The sequence below is a fragment of the Nycticebus coucang genome, chromosome 10 (assembly GCF_027406575.1).
Source record: "Nycticebus coucang isolate mNycCou1 chromosome 10, mNycCou1.pri, whole genome shotgun sequence".
Classification (NCBI taxonomy): domain Eukaryota; kingdom Metazoa; phylum Chordata; class Mammalia; order Primates; family Lorisidae; genus Nycticebus; species Nycticebus coucang.
This window is the reverse complement of record NC_069789.1, coordinates 44,831,019-44,853,983: the sequence shown is the minus strand read 5'-3', so window position 1 is coordinate 44,853,983 and position 22,965 is coordinate 44,831,019. Positions and strand designations below refer to the sequence as shown.

Below are 22,965 nucleotides of genomic sequence, written 5' to 3'. Positions count from 1 at the left end.
ACCTACCTGACTTTAAGGCTGCAGGTGTTTTCAACAGATTTATAGAGAAAAAAACAGGAAGAAAAGTAATATGAGCTCTAAATCTGGAGTCTAAGTATTCTTTCTTAGAAAAATGAACTTAAAAGTGTCTGTTCACAGTTCTCAAATAATATCCCATCGGAAGTGACTTGGGCAAGCTCCTATCTTTCGGTAAAAAAAATAACATCCACTCCGATGTAGGCTTCACCGTTGTTGTTACTGTATAAATTTTTCTCTTCTGACTATGTTTGTCGCCTATATTTTGGCATTATAGCATTACTTTTTAATAGTTGCATTTCAATTTAGTTTAGCTGTTAACAAGGGAGGATGAGGCAGAGAAAAAAAAACAAAACAAAACCTTGAAACAGAAAGAGAGGATGGACCATACAATATAAAACTTGTGCAGCTCCTAACAAGAATCTTAAAACACAAAACGGTTAAAATTTCAAGGTCTGGATTTCGGTGATCAGGCTGAAATTTACTAAACTGTTCCCTTCTTGCCTTGTCTGTTTTGGAGTGTTTCAATTGCCTTTCCTTCTTCCAACAGCTGTGACAACTGTTAAAACAGTCAGTAAAATTAAGTCCGCTCTATAATCCTGTAGTCAATGTTACATTTTAATCAGAGGTTGAAAGGGATTCATGTGATGTGCACACTCATTTAGAATGATTAGACTGACACATATGTCAAAATGAGCAGATATATTATTTTCATCTATTTATGGTATCAGCTATTACTGCTATTAAATATGAAACAAGCTTTCAAGTATTATGCTCTTTAATGTGCTGGCACGTTTCCTAAAATAAAAAATACATAGTTAGAGGTTAACATTTTAGGCTCTCTTAATGGTGGTCAATAAATTGTATGAATCTTTTTAATAGCCTCCAAAGCAGAAATGGCCCAATATTTTCCCCTGAAACTGCATAACTCTGATTTCATTTCTATGTATACACACACGTGATGGGGTTTAACCCAGTACAATTACTATGAATATTAATAGCATGTATAAATTCTGTGGTTTATTAATTGAGACAGAGAGGCAGATGTGTTGCTCAGCATTAGATCTTTCTGTCTGTCCAGTGAACCACGTAACCATCAGAACTGCATCCAGACAATAAATCTGTATTTTTTAAAGATGACTTTTAATTGAGCCAAAAAGAAAGCTAGTTTGAATCTTGCGCCAAAGCCAAAAGGACATGTGCCTTGATTTCATTTAAATGCATCTGTTTTAAGAGGCTTATCTAAATGAATTATTCAAATTAGCCGTAAGAAGTTAAATTCAAGGAAACTACTTCAAAAAGAAGCCTCTGTGAGATTTTTAAAGTTTGTTTTGTTTATTTATTTACTAGAAAAAAGTTCAGAATCTGAGCGAGCTTGAATAAGGCAGTCTTCCTGACATGAAGACATTTTAAACTCTCCCATTCTCTAGCCCCAGGTGCACTAACCTTCAAACTACACTTGACTGGGCAGTCCTACCTTTGTTTATTTTTCATTTTTATTTTCACACATCTTAAGGTTGTTTCTTCCCTTGAGTGTTTCAAACTGATGCAACCACAGCCTCTCAATCTTTCAATTCCTCCTAAATCCACCTCTTGGCTAATATTCCCTGTGTGAGTGTAGATGCGGGTGTGTGTGCTTGTGCAAGCATGCATACACACACACACACATTCACACTCAAACACACACGAACACGGAGACCGCAAGTCTCTTTTCATCTCTCACTTAATTACAAAGCAAGGCAATATGCAGTCACTAAGGACAGCTAGTGGACATTTACCTATAATGCACTTCCTCATCTTTTCGAGTTTTAAATTTTCTTCACAATCTATAGAGAGAAATGTTTGCCAAGAGCACTCTTTTCAGAATTATAACAGTTGGTATTATTGTAATGTGAAAGCAAAGCAATCTAACTGACTCGACAGAAAGAGATAAACCAGTGACAGCTCTTGTGATACACTAATATTTTATCTTAACAGTGGGTTGAAGTTAAGTTTATGACCTAGTCATTCACACAAAAGTGCCTAATTTACTTCTACCCCCATACACTCCCACCCTTAGTAATCTATATTTCCATGTGCATAAAGATATTCATAAATGCTGATTAAACCGCACGTAAGAACTAAAGTAATTTTCTGGGTTTTTTTTTTTTTGACTCAATAAATTAAACAAATCCACAATATAAGCTCTGTCTATTTAAGCAGAAAATTTTGAAGTCACTATTGTTTCTTTAGTTTTTTTCTCCCCCTTAAATATTTATAATGTGAGAAAATCTCATGTTACTTAATGGACTGATTTGTCAGTTAAGTGCTGACTTAACGCTAACCATGCAAATAACATTTTTCTAGCCCTGAATTGCACAGGGCTAGTTTTTAAATTGTTCTCTGAAGGAGAATTAGTAAATGTGCAATTTTGCCTCTAACTCCGCGCGGTAAGAAATGACAGGGAGCTGAAAATATCTGTCAAACTGCAAATACATAAGAGGCACTCAATAGTATAAATCATTTTGAATATTGTATTTTAAAAACATCTTTCCTTGGGAAAATGGGTCCTAGTAAAAGATGCATTTTAACAGTTCACTAGGCATTTGTGACAAGTGCCTATTCTTAGCACCTGAATAAGAAGTGACTGTCACACAGCTGTTTTACTGACAGTCGCCGAGCTTTGCCTCAAAGGTAACGTTGTAGTCAGAGAACAATTCTCGACTTACTGAATTAGGAGATCACCCTCCACACAAAAGGCCCAAGACAGACACAAACAAGCACTCGTGCACACAAAATACCCGGGGCATTACCTGCATCCGTGTGCAAAGATACATTCTGTCCACTCCCGCCTCCGCACCCCCCACGGGGAGTTTAAAAAGGAAAGAAAAAAGGTACCTACTCCTCCTCGTAGTGCAGGGAAAAAGATTCAGGAAGGCAAAGTTCTACCGAATCCATGTGCGGCCGGCAACCATTATTTGTGCACCCCAGCTATAAATCAAAGTTTCCTTGACAGAGCACAGTGCAATTAACACAAATGTTCTCCTAGTGACAAGCCTATAGGCATAGCCAGTTGGGACCAAAGCTCTCACACTCTCCTAATCAAGGACTTAAAGCCCCGATTGGAGCTTATTAATATGAAGTAGGGCTTTACATATGCAGTCCCACCGGCCCAGCCACGCAGCCGATTGGGGGGCCTCTGCCCAATCAGGAGGGAGGCGACGGGAGGCTGCTCGGAGCCAGCGGAGCCGGGCAGGTAGGCAGGGTGCGGAGCCGAGGGGGCCGCGGGCCGCGGGCGGGCAGGGAAGGCGAGGGGGCCGGGGCTGGACACGCTCCGAGGGACTCGTGCGCTTCCCCCCACCCCCCATATCTATCTGTCTATCTCTCTCGCGCGCTCTCTCACTCTCTCTCTCTTTCCTGAGCAGCTACAAAAGAAAAGAAACCTAACTAACTTAACTCTCTAAGCACTGGAGGGATTTGTCTCTGATTTCTAACCTCCTATTTTGCCTTGAAAAGAAGAACTCACGCAGACTCTCAGTTCATTTGGGAAAGGATTCTGCGGAAGGTAGAGCATTAACTTTGTCCTGCTGTTGTCTGTGTTTTCTTACATGGGGGCTGCTGTACTTTTCTCATTTATTCCTAATCATGTGCTTTCCTGATGCATACCGGGCAATTTTAAAATAAAAGATAGTCTTCTAAATTGTCTGGAGAGCATCTCGGAGGTGGCGTGCAGTGGTACCCAACTACAGAAGAGGAATCGGCGCATCAGTACAGCTGGAGAGAATGCCTGTGGACATTTCTGTACCTCCTACAGTCTCTACTTATATAATGCAGAGCTTTTCACAACAAAGGTAAACAACTGTAGCAGGAGGAATTGGCTTGGAAGGTTTCAGAGGTAGGAGACCCAGGACTGTGGGGTAAATAGTACAGTGAATCTATGTCAATGCATGTTTACAAAATAAAGACTGAATTTTTTTTTAAGCATTACTAAGCAGTGCAACTAAAAGTACTCTTAATTATATATTCATTTCAATACAAGCTTCCAAACTGGGAGACACACGTGAATATATATGATTTTGCCCCAAACATCCAACTTTCAAATAAAATGCAGGGTACATATTCGTGTCTATACATAATGCACCCTGAATACTTTAAAAAAAAAAATCAACCCAGAATCATTTTGTAAATCATCGCACAGTCTCATAACTATAAGAACTAATTTAGAACAGATAATAATTTACAAACCTAAGAATTCCCAACCAAAAGTGTTTAGAAAAGAAAACTAAGAAGATAGAAGAGTAATTTTTCTCCTGCTATAGTGTATAGTTATAGCCATCGTGTCTTTAATTTCCATATAACAAAGAGTTTGCTTAGGTCCTATTTAAAACTACAAGATTTTTTTAGACTAGCAAATGTACATTGGAATAGATACCAGCTATTTATGGCAAAAAGATAACTGCTACCTTATGGAGAGTGGAAAAACCCACCAATTTAATATAATGCAGCTCTACAGCTTACCAACCTTTTACATCTTAAGTATTACATGATAGAAATAGTATAATCTTTGGGATCAAAATAAATTAGTGCAGATATTCACTGTGTGTTAAATTCACTAAATCAGGACTCAACCCTCTCAAATTTGTTAGGTCCTTAAAAAACAAAACACTGAAATAGAACAGCCACATTAACATTCAGAATATAAAAATGACAGATATGATTTTGTCCCCCCACAGAAGAAAGCAATTTTCCTGCCTTGTATTTAGCTATATCGGAGATATGAGCTTGATTCCTTTCATTTGTGGTTTAAATGTATACAAGTTTCTAGAGCAGAACTCACATAGCAAAAGCTGTGCCTGAGAATACCGAATAAAAGCAGGTAGTAAAAGCTTAATTACCAGTAGCATTATGCTGTCTATATTGTTAAATGTGAACTCTGCAATTAAGATGTAAATTTGGTTGTGAGCAGTGAATTAAAAGAGCTTTGAGATGTAGAAGAAAATCCAAGCATTTTGCAGACACCCAGGGGAAAAAAAAAGAAGATTTGTCTATTCAATCTAAAATGAGACTTGTAATCATTTTACAATTATAAAAAAAAATTAAAATTCATTTTGAAAGAGAAACATGATTTTTCTAAAATACAATCATAGAAATATGGAAGTTAATACTGCATTAGAAAAACAGAAAAACATCCTTTGGCTCATGTGGTTACTATCTTGATTTCTGAGTAAACTAACATTCTCAAAGTAATTAATAGAGTCAATAGTCTACACTTTTCAAATGATATGCCAAAAATCACTTTCTTTCTTATTTTGTCCTGATATATTTCTTTAAAAGTAAAAATTATTTAATGTACCCAACGCATCTAAATGTGCTGAATGAAGACATTCCAAGATCTTGCACCTGTACAGAATCCTGTACTTTATTCAGTTTCTTTGCACTATCATGCTGATAGAACCTGTTTATTACTCCTTTGAAATGGCTTTTTAAAGTCAAGATTTGTAGTCTGTTTACCGATGGACCTTAAGTCACCACATTTCATAGAAGTGATCTTTTATTTCCCACAATTTTCTTATTTTCCTTCAGGTATTTATTTGCTCTCATTATGGACCATTTATATTACTGGTGTATATTATTACACATATTTAGACTCATATGTATGCATAAGTCTTTTTTCTGTGCTCACAGAAATATATGTACAAACATACACAGTGTCATCCCCACTGATCTTTCACTAACCATATTTCATCTACGCAAGGTGCAATGTTCACTGAGCTCACTGCTTTCTGAATGACTAGAAGTATACTAGGATTGTAGAGCTGGGTGTTTTCCTCCTGGGATCAAAGTGTCACTTGCACAAGTCAAGGTCTTAAGATTATACTTATGGGCTGGAGTACGATTTAAGCAGTTTAAAATTTAAAATCATATCTACTTGGCTAAACTTGTGAGACAGCTCCCAAAAACACACAGCTCAGTCATATCAAGAACATTCCCTAGTTACAGTGTTTTCTCACCTTCAGGGACAAAGAACTGGGTAATCGTAGGAAATAAACACATCATCAGTAACATTGACCTTAAACCTTCAAGAATTTCAACTACAAAGAATTTGGGGGTAAATAAAATAAATAAACAGCCTAGAATAAACATATATTGCTAATCAGTCTATACACTTCACAATCTTACCACAAGGAGTCTACCCAAATCAGGAAAAATTGAACAAAAGGGAACTCTTAAGACTGTTTCACAAAGGAATATTAATAAATTAGTTAATACCAGTCTTTTATGTATTAGGCTTTCATCTAAGCATACTTTCAACCCCTTCTTCCTGAAAAAAGTGAAGTCACAAATATCCAAACAACTTCATTCTCAGTCCCCAGCTGAGGCACATACACCAACCAGAGAATATACTTCATTTCCATTTGAAAAACAGAATGGCAACAAGCGAAACTCCACAAAACAAAAGGAAGATTCCTATAAGTTGTCTATGCCAGAAATCTTATTGTATTTAAGTCGGAATCATTTCCTGAAACATTCTAACAATGAATTCTTAGGTTGCCAAAAGGTGATGAGAAATACTCAGTCTTGCAGTTATTGCATATTAACAACTATTTTTAGCTTCCACCTTCCTTTTCTGAAAATTAACAGGACTAATGTATATGAAAATGTTTAAAGCTTATCATTGTCACTTCTGAAGCAGATTTTGATTTTATACTGCACATTTGTCATTTGTTAAGTATATAAAACTAAGCAAGGCATCACAAATCTAGGGTTTCAAATTGCAGGGTAATCTACCTTTACAGATTTTTTCCACAAAAACATAAAATCTTTGAAAAGCTGTTTACTTCTTCGAATCGTTTGCCCAGCTGTCTTTGATGATTCATGTGTGGCACAATATACCATATTACAAAAAGCAAACCAAAATCAGTGTAACCTGGCTTATTGTACCCGCAATGAATCCCCAACAATAAAAAAAATGTAAAAACCTAAAAAAAAAAAGCAAACCAAGACTATTACAAACTATTGTATTTAACTAAAAAAAAAAAAAATATCCCCAATGAGCGTCCCTGGGAAGAGTCTTAAATGACAAATCAGACTCAGATACCAAGTTCCCGTCTACCATGCCTCGTGAACTGTGGGGCCTGGAGCAGGTTGCCTCCCTCATCTTTCCCTCATCTCTTCATTTGTGAACTGGGATTTCTGTTGCACTGTAAACCTGCTTCTGAACACACTTCTCCTCCTGAGAACATGCAGACTTCTTTCGAAGTCAGGAGGAAGACTGTACTCTATATTACTGCCAAAGCACTATCAATTCATCATTCCTCATTTTCTGTTGCCTTTCATTTCTAGGGCACAGGCTTTGATATTTAAATTATTGTCTCCATTGGCAAGAAGCAATCATTCCAACTGAAAGTGATCGCTTCCACAGAAGCACTAATAAAAACCTCTCCTTTCAACAAACCTCTTGTCCTATAAATCCATCCCATTCCCAAATTATGGAGCCTATATAAAAAAGCTCATTCTAGGGGGAGAAATCATCTCACTTCCATAACATTCTTTTCCCAGTGTATTTGTGAAAGTAGGAGAGGAGAAAAAAAGAATAAGAGAAATTAATAGAGGTCATTTGCTTTATGTTTAATTAAGTCAGGATTGTTTCACTTTCATTTTGTCAAACTAATAATATACACGGCAAAATGTCAGTAAAAATTAAATTATAAACTACTGTACCTCCAAGGGGAAAACTGACTTTAGTTATGTTGTATTTCCCACATACTTAACCTGGTAAAATACCAAATGCATTTTACGGTATCCTACAAGCTTTCTATAATCTACATGGCATGTATTTACAGAGCAATAGTTAACATTTTGTGATTATACATTAATAAATGAGTTGCAGTTATAGTCTTTCCTGAATGTTAAGCACTATGAGCTAAATGCAGAAAACATTCAAGGTCAATGTCCCATTTTAGACCTTTTCAGGCAGCTGTAATATTATGATAATCAAGCTTAAAATATTCCTATAGAAAGAGTAAATTAGCCTTTTCACTTGAAAGATGATTATGATAAACAATAAACCTAAGAGAGGACAAAATCCCTATTTTTAAAAGCCATAAATTGTTGACTCAATCATGTGTGTGATAGTGTTCAAAATAAAGGGTAGCTTAACTCTGAGAGGAAGGCGGGGGAGCAGTGGAGACGGAAGAGGGGAAGTGGAACAAATACGACAGATTTCAGAATGAGCAATCTATGCTTTGATACCAGTAAAATGATCAAATTACCCATCTTAACTATCCCATTTGATATATATTTGAGGCTAAAAAAATACATATCCATGAAACGTCAAAAAAGCACAAAAGTATTTTTTCCTCATGTACATATCTAATATACATACATAGTTAATTTGATTTGAAAGGTCCCTCTCCTATTGTCTCTATTAAACCTTTTGTCCAAATTTTCAAAGTGCTCATTTTTTCTTAAGTGAGATAATAATATCTGGTGTTCACAAAAATAGGTTTCCAAGAAAGTATACTTTTTGATGTTAGAAGTCTAACACACTTCTTGCAGAGTTTATTTTTATAAATAAATATATTTGATAAAAACCTGCTTCCCCTAACAATGGCAAATTAACTGGAAGTGTGTGTGTGTGTGTGTGTATGTGTGGGTATTTTTTATGCCTTGGAGAAGTCGGGGGCTATAGAAGGCCTTACAGCAAGAGATTATAGTCTGTTCTGGACATGCCTGAGGCTCAGAGTCCAGTTACGGGTGTATGGCTTTGGACTAGAGTCACTTTACCCATCTCCTAAGTCTCCGTTTCCTCAGCTATTAAATAGAAATAACAATAATAATCTTGTAGAGCTGTTATGAGGATTAAACAAGTTGAACAAATTTATCACAGTATCTGGCCCTTGCTGGGAGGACTATATGAACCCAGTGGGTCAAGGACATTCTGACTCATGCCAGCTGTGCAAGCCTAATAATTTATAGTAGTCTCTCCTTACATTCTCAAAAGCACCCCCAGTTTAGATAATAAGTGTTATTGTCATCCAACCCACAGTCTTCCATAAATGTTATCCATACTCTTTTAAAATCTCACTAATGAAAGACGAGCTCTAAGAGAATGGCATTGTAATTCACTTGGCCTCCATCTTTGACTGGGAGTTCAAGGTGAAATGCAAGTATTTCTCCAGTGAAAATACAGATAACTTTTACCATGTTACACTACCACATATACACTGGCTCAATGTAATGAAAGAGAAAACTAAAAGACACTTCCCTTAAAGCCACCACCGTGTTTTGTGCAAAGGTAGGAGGAAGATAGACTTGAGGAAGTTACCTGATTCTCTGACTCTCCACGGAGCTCAGTTGAGATTTTTTACCAGAAAGGAGCAAGTGAAATCGCTCATACTCCATCTCTCTTCCTTTAAGATGTGACTCTCCCTTCCCTCCACCCTATCCGCTCAGTCAATAATGCTTACTATCCCAAGCAGAAGCCCATTCACCTAGGAGCTTTTTTGATCAGATATCCCAAGAACTCAATTTCTTCACAAAGCTTTGCTCTTGTTACACAGAATGGCCACTAATCTATGGCAGAACAGAAAGTCGGGGCAATGGGGAGTTATTGGCAGTGAAAGAATATAGGAATTCTGAGTTCAACTTGATTAACTTACAGGTGAAGAAAAAAAGCTCGGAATGGTAAGAAGCCTTAACACAGGTTACACACCTAAGTAGGAGGAAAGCTCACATCAGGAAAGATAACATTTCTCCCCTTTCCAACGCTTTGTTAGTAATAAGCTAGTAATGTTAATCTCAGAATTGCTGACAACATACCAGAGCACAGAACTCCAAATGAGACCTGAGCCCTCTGAGGACAAAAGTCCTAGTAGGAGCCAAGAGACATGTGAACCCAAGAGATAAAGAAGTTGGGATGAATTTGTAGAGATGTAAAGCCTCTCTCTTCTTCCTCATGACAGTAGAACCTCTATAGTTGACCACCTCCCCACACTGACCACCTCCTTAACGTGACCTAATTTTCATCAACTGGAGATGCACCATGTGTATGTATCAGTACAGTCAGCCTAGCTCCTAATGGTGACCACCTATGTGTGTTGACCAGTTTGTCATAGTTGCTTGGGTGGTCAACCTACAGAGGTTACTGTAGTTGTCCTTTTATAAGCCCACTTTAACTACCATTCTTTTAGGGATTCAGTTTTCATCAAATGACCACTCCTTTCCCTATTCCAACCCCTATCCACTGTAAACTATGGAGCTGGGCTGGAATTGGTAATAAAACTCAAGAAATGGGCGGCGCCTGTGGCTCAGTTGGTAAGGCGCCAGCCCCATATACCGAGGGTGGCGGGTTCAAACCTGGCCCCGGCCAAACTGCAACCAAAAAATAGCCGGGCGCTGTGGTGGGCGCCTGTAGTCCCAGCTACTTGGGAGGCTGAGGCAAGAGAATCGCTTAAGCCCAGGAGTTGGAGGTTGCTGTGAGCTGTGTGAGGCCATGGCACTGTACCGAGGGCCATAAAGTGAGACTCTGTCTCTACAAAAAAAAAAATAAATAAAAAAATAAAATAAAAACTCAAGAAATATTTCCATCAATGTTATAGGAACACAATGACTATCTCTTGGATGAGTGAATTAATGAATGAACTAGTGACCGGTGCTGTTATTCATTTTATCATTCTGTCAGGTTCTACAGGGAAAATCTTAAAGACAAGCTGATTTTTTGGGGGGGGGTCAGTTGTTATTTTATTTTTTTATTTAACTTTTTCTTTTTGTCAATTAAATTTTGAAGAAGGTACCAAAGCAATTCAGTGGAGCAAGGATAGTCTTTTAAATAGCGATGATGAAACATGGGTTAGCTATAGGAAACAACATGACCTTTGACCCTTATTTCACGCCGTACACAAAAACTAACTTGAAATTGATTATAAAACAAATCTAAAAGATATATATAATATAAACATATAATAAATATATTTATTTAATAATATATAATAAATATATTATAATATTAAATAAATAAATAATATAAATATATAATAAAATAAATATAAATAATAAAATAAATAATATAAATATATAATAAAATTATATATATATAAATCTAATTCTTTGGAAAAACACTGGAGAAAGGCCTTATGACCTTGGGTTAGCCAAAGATTTCTTTTTTTTTTATTGTTGGGGGGTTCATTGAGGGTACAATAAGCCAGGTTACACTGCTTGCATTTGTTAGGTAAAGTCCCTCTTGCAACATGTCTTGCCCCCAGAAGGTGTGGCACACACCAAGGCCTCACCCCCCTCCCTCCTTCCCTCTCAGATAGGCTGATTTTTAAAAAGGTAAATGGAGAGGCAAGAGGTTGGTAGAAAAAGACAAAAGGCTGGGAGGACAAGGGCTGCTGTAGGAAATAACGGTATACTAAGCAACTCCGACACCTGCTCAGCCCTGATTCTTCTGAGAGCTCAGAATGAACGATGTGGAACGACTGCTTTTTTTATGCTTTCCAAATAGTCCTTGACTAAGTATTAGATAATGAAACAAAAACCACCACGTTCAAAACAAAAGCAAGTGCCTGTAAATCCTAGCACTCTGGGAGGCTGAGGCAAGAGAATTGCTTTAGCTTAGGAGTTCAAGACCAGCCTGAGAATGGCAGAGACGCTGTCTCTACCAAAACTAGAAAAAATTAGGTGTGTGTGGGAGCACGGGCCTGTAGTCCCAGCTACTCAGGAGGCTAAGGCAGGAGAATCACTTGAGACCAGGAGTTTAAGGTTGAACCAAGCTGCTTCATCACTATTGAAAACTATTACCTAAACCAGGGTAACATGATGATGGGAGAGGCACTGAAGCCAAGTACCCTTATGTTTTAAAATGGCTCTTGTATGCAACACGAACATTTCTAAATGAAAGATCCTAGGAACTTTTGGTTTTATAAGGGTTTCCTTGGTTAAATGTTGGCAAGAATCCCATGAAGAATGGCTGCACACCTCCTGCTTCTGTGAGTGTCACACTGAAGCAGCAACAAACAGTGAATTCTTTCTGGGAGGAGGTGAAAGAGAAGAATGAAATTAATTAATCAGCAGAAGAAGACAAAGGTCTTGCCCTTCCCTGCAGTATTTGAAACCAAGACCCATGTGTTTTGCTTGGTGGTCTCATTCCGAGAAAGACCCTGATGAGAACATACCATGTCAGAGAGAGCCAAACATTATTAAGAAATCACACTTCAAATGCAAATCAGCACACATTGTATGCACACATCAGAATGCCACATGCAACCCACAGTATGTACAAGTATATCATGTGTCAATAAACAAAAAGAGAGTGAGGCAAAAGATTCCTTTCCCATTTCCCTGGTACATTAAAATAACAAGAATGGTGATGGGGGAGGGGCTGGAGGACTGTATTTCTGACCCTGTAAGAGAGGAAGCCTCTTATCTCACCTGTAGTTTGTCACTAAGTGCACAGCTATTTCTATCAGGAAGGTTTACCCAATCAAACTAGGTTACAGAGAAGCAAATAACATAATTAAAGACCCCATTTTTTTTTCTAGAGTTCTGTTACCACTTGAATTAGAAAACTAAATAAATCAAAGACAATTTTCATTAGTGAGAAAATAGATTAATCCAACCTTTGATAAATTAGAACATTAAACAAAGAAGTGAAATTTAACAAAGCAAGATCTTTAAAACTTTGCATTTTTAAAATATAGACAGGTAGAAAAGTTCAGCTGTTTAGCACATTTTAAAATTATCATTAATAAGTGGAGGCTCGGCGCCTGTAGCTCAGCGGTTTGGGTGCCAGCCACATACACCAGGGCTGGTGGGTTCGAATGTGGCATGGGCCCGCCAAACAACAATGACAACTACAACAAAAAAATAGCCAGGCGTTGTGGGGGACGCCTGTAGTCCCAGCTACTTGGGAGGCTGAAGCTGAGGCTTAAGCCGAAGAATTTGAGGTTGCTGTGAGCTGTAATGCCACAGCACATTACTGAGGGTGACACAGTGAGACTCTGTCTCAAAAAAAAAAAAATAATAATAATAATTAATAAGTGCAATGTCTTATATTTTACCATAATTTAACACAAAACAAAGTAGTTTCATGTGCTGCTTTTCTTTCTCACAACAGCCCTGTGTGTCAGCTAGAAGCAATATTATTATTACTATTATCATTCCCACTTTATAGAGGACAAACCTGGGGTCCAAAGAATTTATTTTATTGCCCAAAGGCATTCAGTTATCCGGTTGCAAAGCCAGGATCTGAATGTATTTTTTCTTTTTTTAATTCTACACCATATACAGGAGGTGGCAGGTTCAAACCTGGCCCCGACCAAAAACTGCAAAAAAAAAAAAAAAAAAGAAAAGAAATTCTACATCATTGGCACTGCCCATCTTAAGCTGTTTCCTATAATTGTTTCTGCCTTCTCTTAAAACGACACACAAGGTGCTACAGAGAAGCATTCACCAGGATGTGTGTTTGCCCATCAACAAACAGTTTTGTTTTAGGAAAGTGTAATAAAGCTGCCCCTAACAATACCCTATTCTTCCTTCTTACTAAAAAAATACCTTTTAGATGCCTGGTCCATACCAGGCTATGTGTCAATTTCCTGGGATAAGCATGTGAAATACTAGTGAAAATTTAAAACACACAAAAAAACTGCTGGGTGTGACTAGTTCCAGCAGCTTGGGAGCCTGAGGCAGTAGGATGCTTGAGCCCAGGCGCTGGGGGCTATAGTGTGCTGTGATCACCAGGCCTGTGACTAGCCACTGAACTCCAACCTGAGCAAGACTCCCATCTGTGAATAAAAGGAAACCTGTGGTCTCAATATCCCTTCTTTTTCTTTTTTTGAGACAGAGTCTCACTATGTCACCCTTGGTAGAGTACCGTGGCATCACAGCTCACAGCAACCTCAAACTCTTGGGTTCAAGTGATTCTCTTGCCTCAGCCTCCCAAGTAGCTGGGACTACAGGTGCCCACCACAACGCCCAGCTATTTTTTGGTTGCAGTTGTTTAGTTGGCCCCGGCCGGGTTAGAACCCGCCGCCCTCGGTTTATGTGGCTGGCACCGTAAACACTGTGCTATGGGTGCGGAGCCTCAATATTCCTTCTTTATCATGGATTTCACTAAGAAAGATCTGGTATAACTCCCTATTGATTTCTTTCCCTTCCCCAAGTTTCATAGTCATATTAACCACAGTAAAATTCTAGAAGATCTAAGCCAAGGAACCAGGAGATCTAAGGAGAATCAAAATCATTCTTCATTATGACAGAAGCAACCACAGAAACAATAAAAAAATTTAAAATTAAAAACTCCCGTATTTGTTTGGTATTTTCCCCAGATTTCCTCTTTAACAAAAAAGAACACTGATGAACCCATATGCCCTAACAGCTTATAAACATCAGCTTTTTCTTGAGAATTTTTCTATTTCATCTCTGTAATCTTTCCAGCACGCAGTATAAAGGGGATTTCCTTCCAGAGAGCCAGGTGCTCTTGGACCTGGGAATGCTATTACTAAGAAGATCTTGGAAGGAAATATGGTCACATTTTGTTTTGTCTATTAGCGAAGATGATTAAATGAGACAATATTAGCTATAATGGGCTCTTTCTTTGGTTTGAGCTTTCCAGTACTCTTCAACTTCTGCCCCACAGTTGGCCTCATTACCATTGACTGAGCAGTTAGACGTATTCAATTATTCAATCCCAATCAATATTTTGAGATGTACAAAAAGAAAATGTAAACATTTTGTTTATTATTACCACACAATTCATGTGCTCTTCTTACTGGAGAAGAAAGTTATTATACATATTTATAAATAAAGTCTGTAGTATTGCAAAGAAAGTGTTCATTTCCTTGTAATCCTGGCTGTCATTTAGTCAGCGGCCATATTTAGCCACTCAATACACAGGGTAAACGGAATTCTCTCCAGTGTTTCTTCCTTTGAGACACCTTCAAAGGCCACCAGGTAGAATTCAGGGTTCTCTCCTCCCTGCCTTATAAAGCTTCGCACTAACTGGTCTACTTGGTTTGTGTCAGATAAGTTGTACTAACCTCTGTCCTCTCTGTCTTCCACTTAGTAAACTCCTTTTTTTTTTTTTTTGAGACAGAATCTCACTTGGTCACCCCGATAGAGTGCTGTAGTGTCTCAGCTCACAGCAACCTCAACCTCAAACTCTTAGGTTCAAGTGATCCTCTTGTCTTGGCCTCCCAAGTAGCTGGGACTAGAGATGCCCACCAAAACGCCCAGCTATTTTTTAGAGATGGGGGTCTCACTCTGGCTCAGGCTGGTCTTGAACCTGTCAGCTTAGGCAATCCACCCACCTCAGCCTCCCAATGCCAGGATTACAGGCGTGAGCCACCGCGCTCGACCTCACTTAGTAAACTTCTCAATGGCCACTGTGTTGTGTCTAGCACTGTAACCAAGACCTTTAAGGCTCTCAATAAATAGTTGCCAAATAAATTGCCTATTTGAGCAAAAATGTTTATACTTACAGATTTGACCTTTTTTTTTTTAAGAGCTTCAGTGTTTCTCTGAAGAAATCTTGTCAGTAGTTTAAAGAAGATAATGTATTTACTCTATCATATTAGCTAATTATTAAATAAAACTTCTTTTGACTTAGGAAGAAAAAAGTGTTGCTATTATTGAATTTTCCCTTTTTCTGAAGACAAAGTTGGCTGGGTGCTATCTGGCTCATACCTGTAATCCTAGCATTCTGGGAAGCTGAGGCTAGAGGGCTGCTTGCAGCTTAGGAGTTCCCAGACCAGCCTGAGAATCAACCCAAGAGTGAGACCCCATTGCTGCTAAAAGATCAGAAAACATTAGCCAGGCATTGTGGAGGGTGCCAATAGTCCCAATGGCTTGGGAGACTAAGGCAGGAGGATCACCTGAGCCCAGGAGTTTGAGGTTGATGTGAGCTAGATTTATGCCATCGTACTCTAGCCAGGCAACAGTGTGAGACTCTGTCTCAAAATAAAAAAACAAGGCTGCACTCTGATGGCAAAATCCTGCCCTACCCTATCCCTGCTCTTCCTGAGAGAACCTCTAGAACAACTATTCACTGGTTCTCAATAATTAACATTATGTTCATAAATACTTAGGTGGCCCGGCCTGGTCTCAGTTAACTGAATACTTAACACTTTGCTTTTGTGGATCACTCGAAAAAAGGGGGGGGGGGTGACAGAAAGGGAAAGTTCCAAATGGCAGCTACTAGTGTATTAATGAATAATCTTTCTAGACTCTATAATCCATCCAAAATCTGATAACTCTAAGGAGTTAAAGATTATTTTAACTTTGACATTTATCCTCTCAATTTAAAGTCAAGCTGAATTTTAAGATAAGGAGAAAAATAAGATCTCTGAAGTTTCCCATCTTACCCAGAAATGCAAGATGCGATAGAAAGAGCTGAGGAGCAAGGGTTCTCCATCATCCCTGTGTGCCCTTGGGGCTAAATCTTTCCTCTCATTGGGCTTCAGCGAACCTGCCTGAACTAGGGAAGCAATTCTCAAAGTGTGGATCCCAGACCAGCAGAATCTACATCAGCTGGAAGCCAGTTAGAGATACAAATTTTCAGGCACCACCTCAGATCTATTGAATCAGAAACTTTGTGAGTAGAGCCCTCCATGTAACTCTGATACACATCAGGGTGTGAAAACACTGGGCTAGAGGATGTCTATAGATTTTTCTTTGCTCTTAAAATCTGCAGTGTCATTACCAAGAACAGAGCTTCCATGAAAAACAAAAGGCTCAGAACTGTCTTTGTTATTTTGTCTTCCAAGCTTTTTAAAACTTTATGTTTCAACACGTGAGTCTTATGAATAAAATCCTGTAAGAGCAACCAACCAACGAATGAACCAACCAACCAACCAAGGAACCAACCAACCAACCAACCAATCAACCAACCAACCAACCAGACACTAGCTATGAGTGGAATGTAGTTCTTGAAATTTTAGAAACTCTAAATTTGGTTCTTTTTGTAGTTAGTGTATATGTAGGCTAACTTGGTTCACACAACAGTATCTGCTTCAAAATTTGAAGCAAAGGCTTTAAAATTGTGAGGCACAGATATGTTGACCAGAAAAGCTTCACACTCATTCAATCTTCTTTTGAGTCTGGCTTCTGCATTCTTTAGTTGATGGGCTGATGAATTAAACTTTTTGATGTCTCAGTTTCCTCATTTTTAAAACAGTGATGACTCCAACCTCACATTGTTGCTAAGAAGATTAAATGAAATGGTGTATATTCTGGTGGTTTCAACCTTTGAAAAATTCCAATTCCCTGGCCTCACCCTGCCAATTCATTTATAATCTTTGGCATCAGGCGTTTCGAAGGCTCCCTGGGGGGAATTCAATATGCTGCCAAAGTTGAGACTAAGAACCACAGGTAAATCACTCAGCGCAGGGCCTGGAATCATTTTACCATTACTGATCCATATAAAGGAAGTATAACTAAAAGCATAAGCCTGGGTATCCCACAGCCTCTTTTAATCCTGGCTGAACACACTGTTGACTGTGCGTGTGAGATCTTGGGCAAGCACCTGAATTCTTTTGCCTCAATTTTCTTTTCTTTTCAAAATTGCTATTTTTAACAGGTGCCAAAATCAAATACCTTTGGGCTACAATTCTTAAAATAATAACATCCTAGAACAATATTTTTTTAATTTAGTATGAATAATGGTAGTATGAGTTGAGATTCTATCAAAATGTTCCATAGGCCCCATGCTCCTCTTATCTAAAAGTCAGATTTGGGCCAGGAAGCTTATGAGATGTGTGCTTTTCATTGTATGTTTTTTTTTTTGTAGAGACAGAGTCTCACTGTACCGCCCTCGGGTAGAATCCCGTGGTGTCACACAGCTCACAGCAACCTCTAACTCTTGGGCTTACGCGATTCTCTTGCCTCAGCCTCCCGAGCAGCTGGGACTACAGGTGCCTGCTGCAACGCCCGGCTATTTTTTGGTTTGCAGTTCAGCCGGGGCCGGGTTTGAACCTGCCACCCTGGGTATATGGGGCTGGCACCTTACTGACTGAGCCACAGGCGCCGCCCAGTATGTTTTTTTTTTTTTTTTAATTTCAGACTAATATGAGGGTACAAATGCATAGGTTACATTGTTTTCATTTCTAAGGCAAAGTTCAAGTTGTAGTTGAGCTCTTGTCTTGGTTTTCTAATCTGTTAGGAACAATTAGTGAGGGAAGAGGTGGTTAAAAAAACCCCACTTACCTAGTAACTTCATAAAGTTGTTGTGAAAACAAGTTGTGATAATGCAAATCTAAACAGCCCATAAAAACCATTCCTAACCTGCAGAAATTTAAGGGCCTTGTGTTAGCTATCAAAGCACTACGTGCACAGGACTTCCATACCTTTACCATCCTGTGGTTGACACCCGCATAGCATTTCTTTCTTTCTTTCTTTTTTATTTTTGGTTGAGGCCATGCTAATATTCGCAACTGCATAGGATGAGATAATTTGGCTCCACACTGGGATCACCTGGGGACTTTGAAAAACTTAACAGCTGTCTGGGTCTCCCCCAAACTCACCAAGTCAGAATCTCTGAGGGTGGGGTCCACACAATGGTATTTTGGGGATAAGGTCCACTGGTGATTCCAAACTGCAACCAACATCAAAAGAAGGAAAAAAGTGAAATTAACAGAAAACCATTTGTCCTCAGCTTTTATTTTTTTGTTTTCCTTTTTTTTTCTTTGTTTATTTGTTTTGAGTTTTTAAATGTTTTGTTCAAGTTAATATGAAGGTACTATTTTTAGGTTACCTTGTTCTCACTTCCAGAGTAGAGTTCCATTTGTAGAGCAGTCCCTCTCCCAGGAGGTGTGTTCCATCCCCTCGCAATGAGCACAGTAGGTGACATCCACCTCCTGCCCTCCCGCAATGCGCACAGTAGGTGAGATCCACCTCCTGCCCTCCCTCCTTCTGCCGTCCTCCCTGGTCCTCAGCTTTTGTAATGACATCATGTGAGGAATCAAACTTCCATCGATCCTTCAGTTTATGACATGTGAGAAAGTACTAACTATCCTGCCAAACATCTAGGAGCAAAAAGTGAGCCGTAAAATGTTTATTTATGAGGTGCTGAGTATAATTTAAAGTATATTCTAAACCCTTTACTTCAGAGTAAAAACAGATGCGAAACAGTTAACCATAAAAAGTATTATAAGGCAATAAAATTTAGTTGCTTTTAATTTGCTTCCTTATGTTCTTGTGCATTATTTGAGCACCTTTACAATGTGGATTTTCTAACGGAAAATAATAGTCTTCAGTTGTTACCAGTGTTAAAAAAAAAAAGTCAAATAGAATTTAATGGGAGAAAATAGAGTTGATTGAATGGGAAGAAAGTACTACATGGAGATATAGTAAAATAAATGCCACAGCTGAGAAAAGTAAAAAGGGCTCACTTATCAGTAAAACATTCTAGAATTCTCAAAGTGCTGGCAGATTCCTTAACACACACCAATGTTTCGTTTCCCTCTGCTTTTCCCTGTGTCCCTTCTGCTTAGCAAAAATCCTAGTGTCCTGATACTTCATTTACCCTGGCGGCGGTGGTGTCAGGGAAAGCTTCCTGCAGAGTAGAAACCTCAGCATCCCTCCCTCCATCATATCCACTAACCAAATGTTACAGACGTTGTCCTGGGTCTGTCTGATTCTCCTGTGACTGTGAACCTTTTCAGAGTAAAACTACATCCTGTTCATCATTATAACTAATCCTGGCACTGAGGGACAAGAGCATAAATGGCATCTCCAAAGATTCATTAAAGTGAACTAAAAAGCTGCCTGCCCGTGGGAAGTAGGCAGAGTAAGATGTCATAGGACCACAGCTCCATTCTTAGATAAAACAAAGGAGATTCCCATGCAAGCATCTTCCTTCATGATCTTGCAGACTTTCTACTTGACCTTAATAAAGAAGGGCTGCCAATGGCCACTGCTCAGTGGGTTTAAGGGAGAGGCATTTTAAAAATGCTAATAATTTTGTCCTCAAGTGACTAGTAGCGAGAGAGAGTCCATACCCAAGGTTCTCAAAGTGAAGCATCAGTTTCACCTGGAATCTGTGAATATACATTCTCAAACTCCACCCGGAGAACCTCTGGGTCCAGCAATCTACTTATACCCAGGAGATTCTGATGCACATTTAAGTTTGATACTCATGTAGTCTGAACTAAAAGACTTAGAAGAAAAACGAAAAGTGATCTCACCAGGCCACTTCTTTTCAAAGTTGGTTTCTGAATATGGCTCTTCCATAATGTGCCAAGGAACCCCAGACTCTGATGAGCAAGTATTTGAGAGCAGGCCGTGACACAGCTCAACTGGTAAAGCTCCTCCAGGCTCTTGGGAGAATGAGGTTTAAGATGCAAAGGACAAACCTGTCTCTTTTCTACGGTTTATCCCGCCAGACTCCTTCATCCTTCCCTCCCTTCCCTGCAGATTATCTTGTAAATGTAGCCACAGACACCTCTCCAGTCCAGAGTGGGACTCCTGACCTCAGCTATGTTAGCCCCTCCGCTGCTGGATCAGTGACTTGCTATTATTCTATGCTTAACAGCCCTGACCTGTGCAATATTTTTTATCTGGCTACAGTCCTATCTCTAAATTCTCTATTTTGAATGAATACCGATTTTGTGACATGAAGTCTGCTATATAATGAAATGCAAACAATGAAAAGGCTAAATCAGTTTACAAAAAATCTATTTGTCAAACACTGTGGAGATGTTCCCAATTTAGTCTGGGCAGCTCATGCAGCTCTTGATAAGGGAGTTAAAAACCTCACTGTACACCGAAGGAAAATAAAGGCATCTGCACCACAGATGTATTTCCTTTCAAAAGTCTTTGTTGTAACTTGTGGCTAATTAAATGCCCTTACACAAGAGATGCACGTACGGGGCAAAATCAGAGCACATTTTACAAGGGAGCCCTGGAGAAGGGAAGGGTGCAATGGCAGCTTCCCTTTACCATCCCTTGCATAGATTTACATTTCTATACAGCTTCATCAGCCTGACAAAAAAAGCACAAGGGGAGGCCTTTTTTGTTCAATTTTGGACTAGAGAGATTTCTAAGCCCTGCAAAGGAACGTGCTTAACATTAAAAAAAAAAAAAAAAAAAAAGATGAAGAAAGAAAGAAAAAAAGAAATAGTAACCCTGCCTTAGATGCTGGCGGAGAAATAATGCTTTCTGCATACCTTTCCATATAACTGACAGAGTAACTAAAAAATTATCAAGCACTTAAAGCATTCACATTTTTTATTTGTAGTATTTTTCTTCCTCCTACAGATTATTTGCAGGCAGAGGTGTCCCTGTATTAAGCTTGACATTTATAGGAGTGGCTTTGAACTTACCATGTCCCATTTATCAAAATGGGATTTTACGTACCTTCACATTCTTTTGTTTTCTTACCTTCTGAATTTAACTATTTCATTGGGCAGAATTTAAAGTGTTAATTTTCAGTTATTTTTATTTTTTTTGTAATCTTATAAGAAATTGATTCTTCAGTGTAACTGGCATTGAGTTATCACAGTCTCTCTCTTTTCTCTTTTCACGCCCCCGTTCCCATATGGGAAGGCTATCCAACATCACGGAATAGCACTGGATATAAAAACCGAACATTGTCAAAACGGGAGCCATTACTAGAGAATTGAAAGCTTGTTGAGGTCAGTGCAATTTATATTATAATTATTTCTTCATACCTGTTCACAATCCTGTGTCCTACACATGTAAATCCCTCAGGCTAAAACAACATTCCCACAACCCTTTCCAATGCTTCCCCCACACAGCCTTACACATACCCAAACACACACACACCCCACCCCAGCCCACGCAGGCACACACCTGTCTTCTTCACATGGAAATTCAGGGAGGCAACGCTAATCCCGAATCCCTTTATATTCTCCTATCTACACATAATTTTGCTTCTCTCATTAAAAGGGGAGCTCCTTGAAGGTAGAAATGCAATCTTTATCCCTGAATACTTGGGACACAGCTTCGCAGGTCTGACAGAATAGATGTCCAGCAGCCATTTATTGAATAAATGAATGAACTCAAGCATAGCTGGGCACTTGCCTTCTGAACTTTGAATTGTTACTATTACAAAAAAGATGAATTTATGCAACCCTGTTGGCATCAAAATAAGCCACATTTGTAGGTGTGGAGGAGGTGCTTGGAATAAATTTGTTAATTTCTAAGTCTTATTGTTTCTGACCCTAAATCATCTCTGTAGTCTCAAACTTAAATTCCAGCTGCCCGAATCTCCTCATTGGTAATTTCATGGATCTCCCTCCATTTTTCTCCCATGAGCTTTCTCAAACCCTTTTACCCCATTATTTTCTACGGGTACAGAACAAAATCAACATTGTATTTTGTAACCAGAAATTCAAGTCTGTTTCTGACCCAAACCCTCTTTCCTGGCAAATCTCCCACAATTATCCTTCAAGCAACCTGGTTATCACAATTTCAACTTAACCTGAACATAGCGTTTGCATTCCTATTTCCAAGACTTCTGCTCCAGCCTTTCCCACCATCATATATGTAAAGGACACCTCTCTGTAATACACTTCATAGACACCGTTAAGTTAGAGCCTTTATAAAGGGCTGGCCAATTCTCTTTGAGAGAGGAGTTTTCTAAGTTAAGTCTCATAAGATGGTTGGGGGAAGAAAATTCACAGTAAGTGAAGCAGTCTTTAATGACAGAAGAGAAAAATGAAATAATCTTTCTCCTATGGAGTGTAAGTTCCTTGAGAACAAGAATGACTTGGTTCATCTTAATAGTCCCAGTGGGACCTATGAGAGTGCTTTGTATTCGGGAGTTGACCAACACATATTCTTCAGTGAGTCTTAATCCATTTCTGTACGAACTGATATGGTAAATTGCACATAGCAAGTACTCAATAAATGTCAGTTAAATGAATGAATCGTTTCTTAACCTTTTCCCTCTTTGCTAAAATGTAAAAGTGGGCAGGAGGATAGAGTAAGTAAAATTACTAAAAAATGTTGTTA

At 38.7% G+C, this 22,965-nt stretch overlaps 1 protein-coding gene across 9 annotated transcripts in view; it reads right to left on the bottom strand.

Annotated features, from left to right (window-relative positions):
• Positions 1-22,965, bottom strand: part of ESRRG (estrogen related receptor gamma) — a 660,395-nt gene that overhangs the window by 231,360 nt on the left and 406,070 nt on the right. For 7 of the 9 annotated variants that reach the window (XM_053607443.1, XM_053607440.1, XM_053607447.1 and 4 more), the window contains one exon: positions 18,513-18,583. The exons of 1 other annotated variant lie outside the window; for it this stretch is intronic. Coding sequence is in view for 1 of the 8 variants with exons in the window: in XM_053607448.1 (XP_053463423.1) it covers positions 2,897-2,952 (56 nt within the window). In the remaining 7 variants the exon portion in view is untranslated. Of the gene's footprint in view, positions 1-2,896; positions 3,075-18,512; positions 18,584-22,965 lie in introns of those variants that run through there. One more of the 9 variants, XM_053607448.1, reaches the window with a different exon arrangement.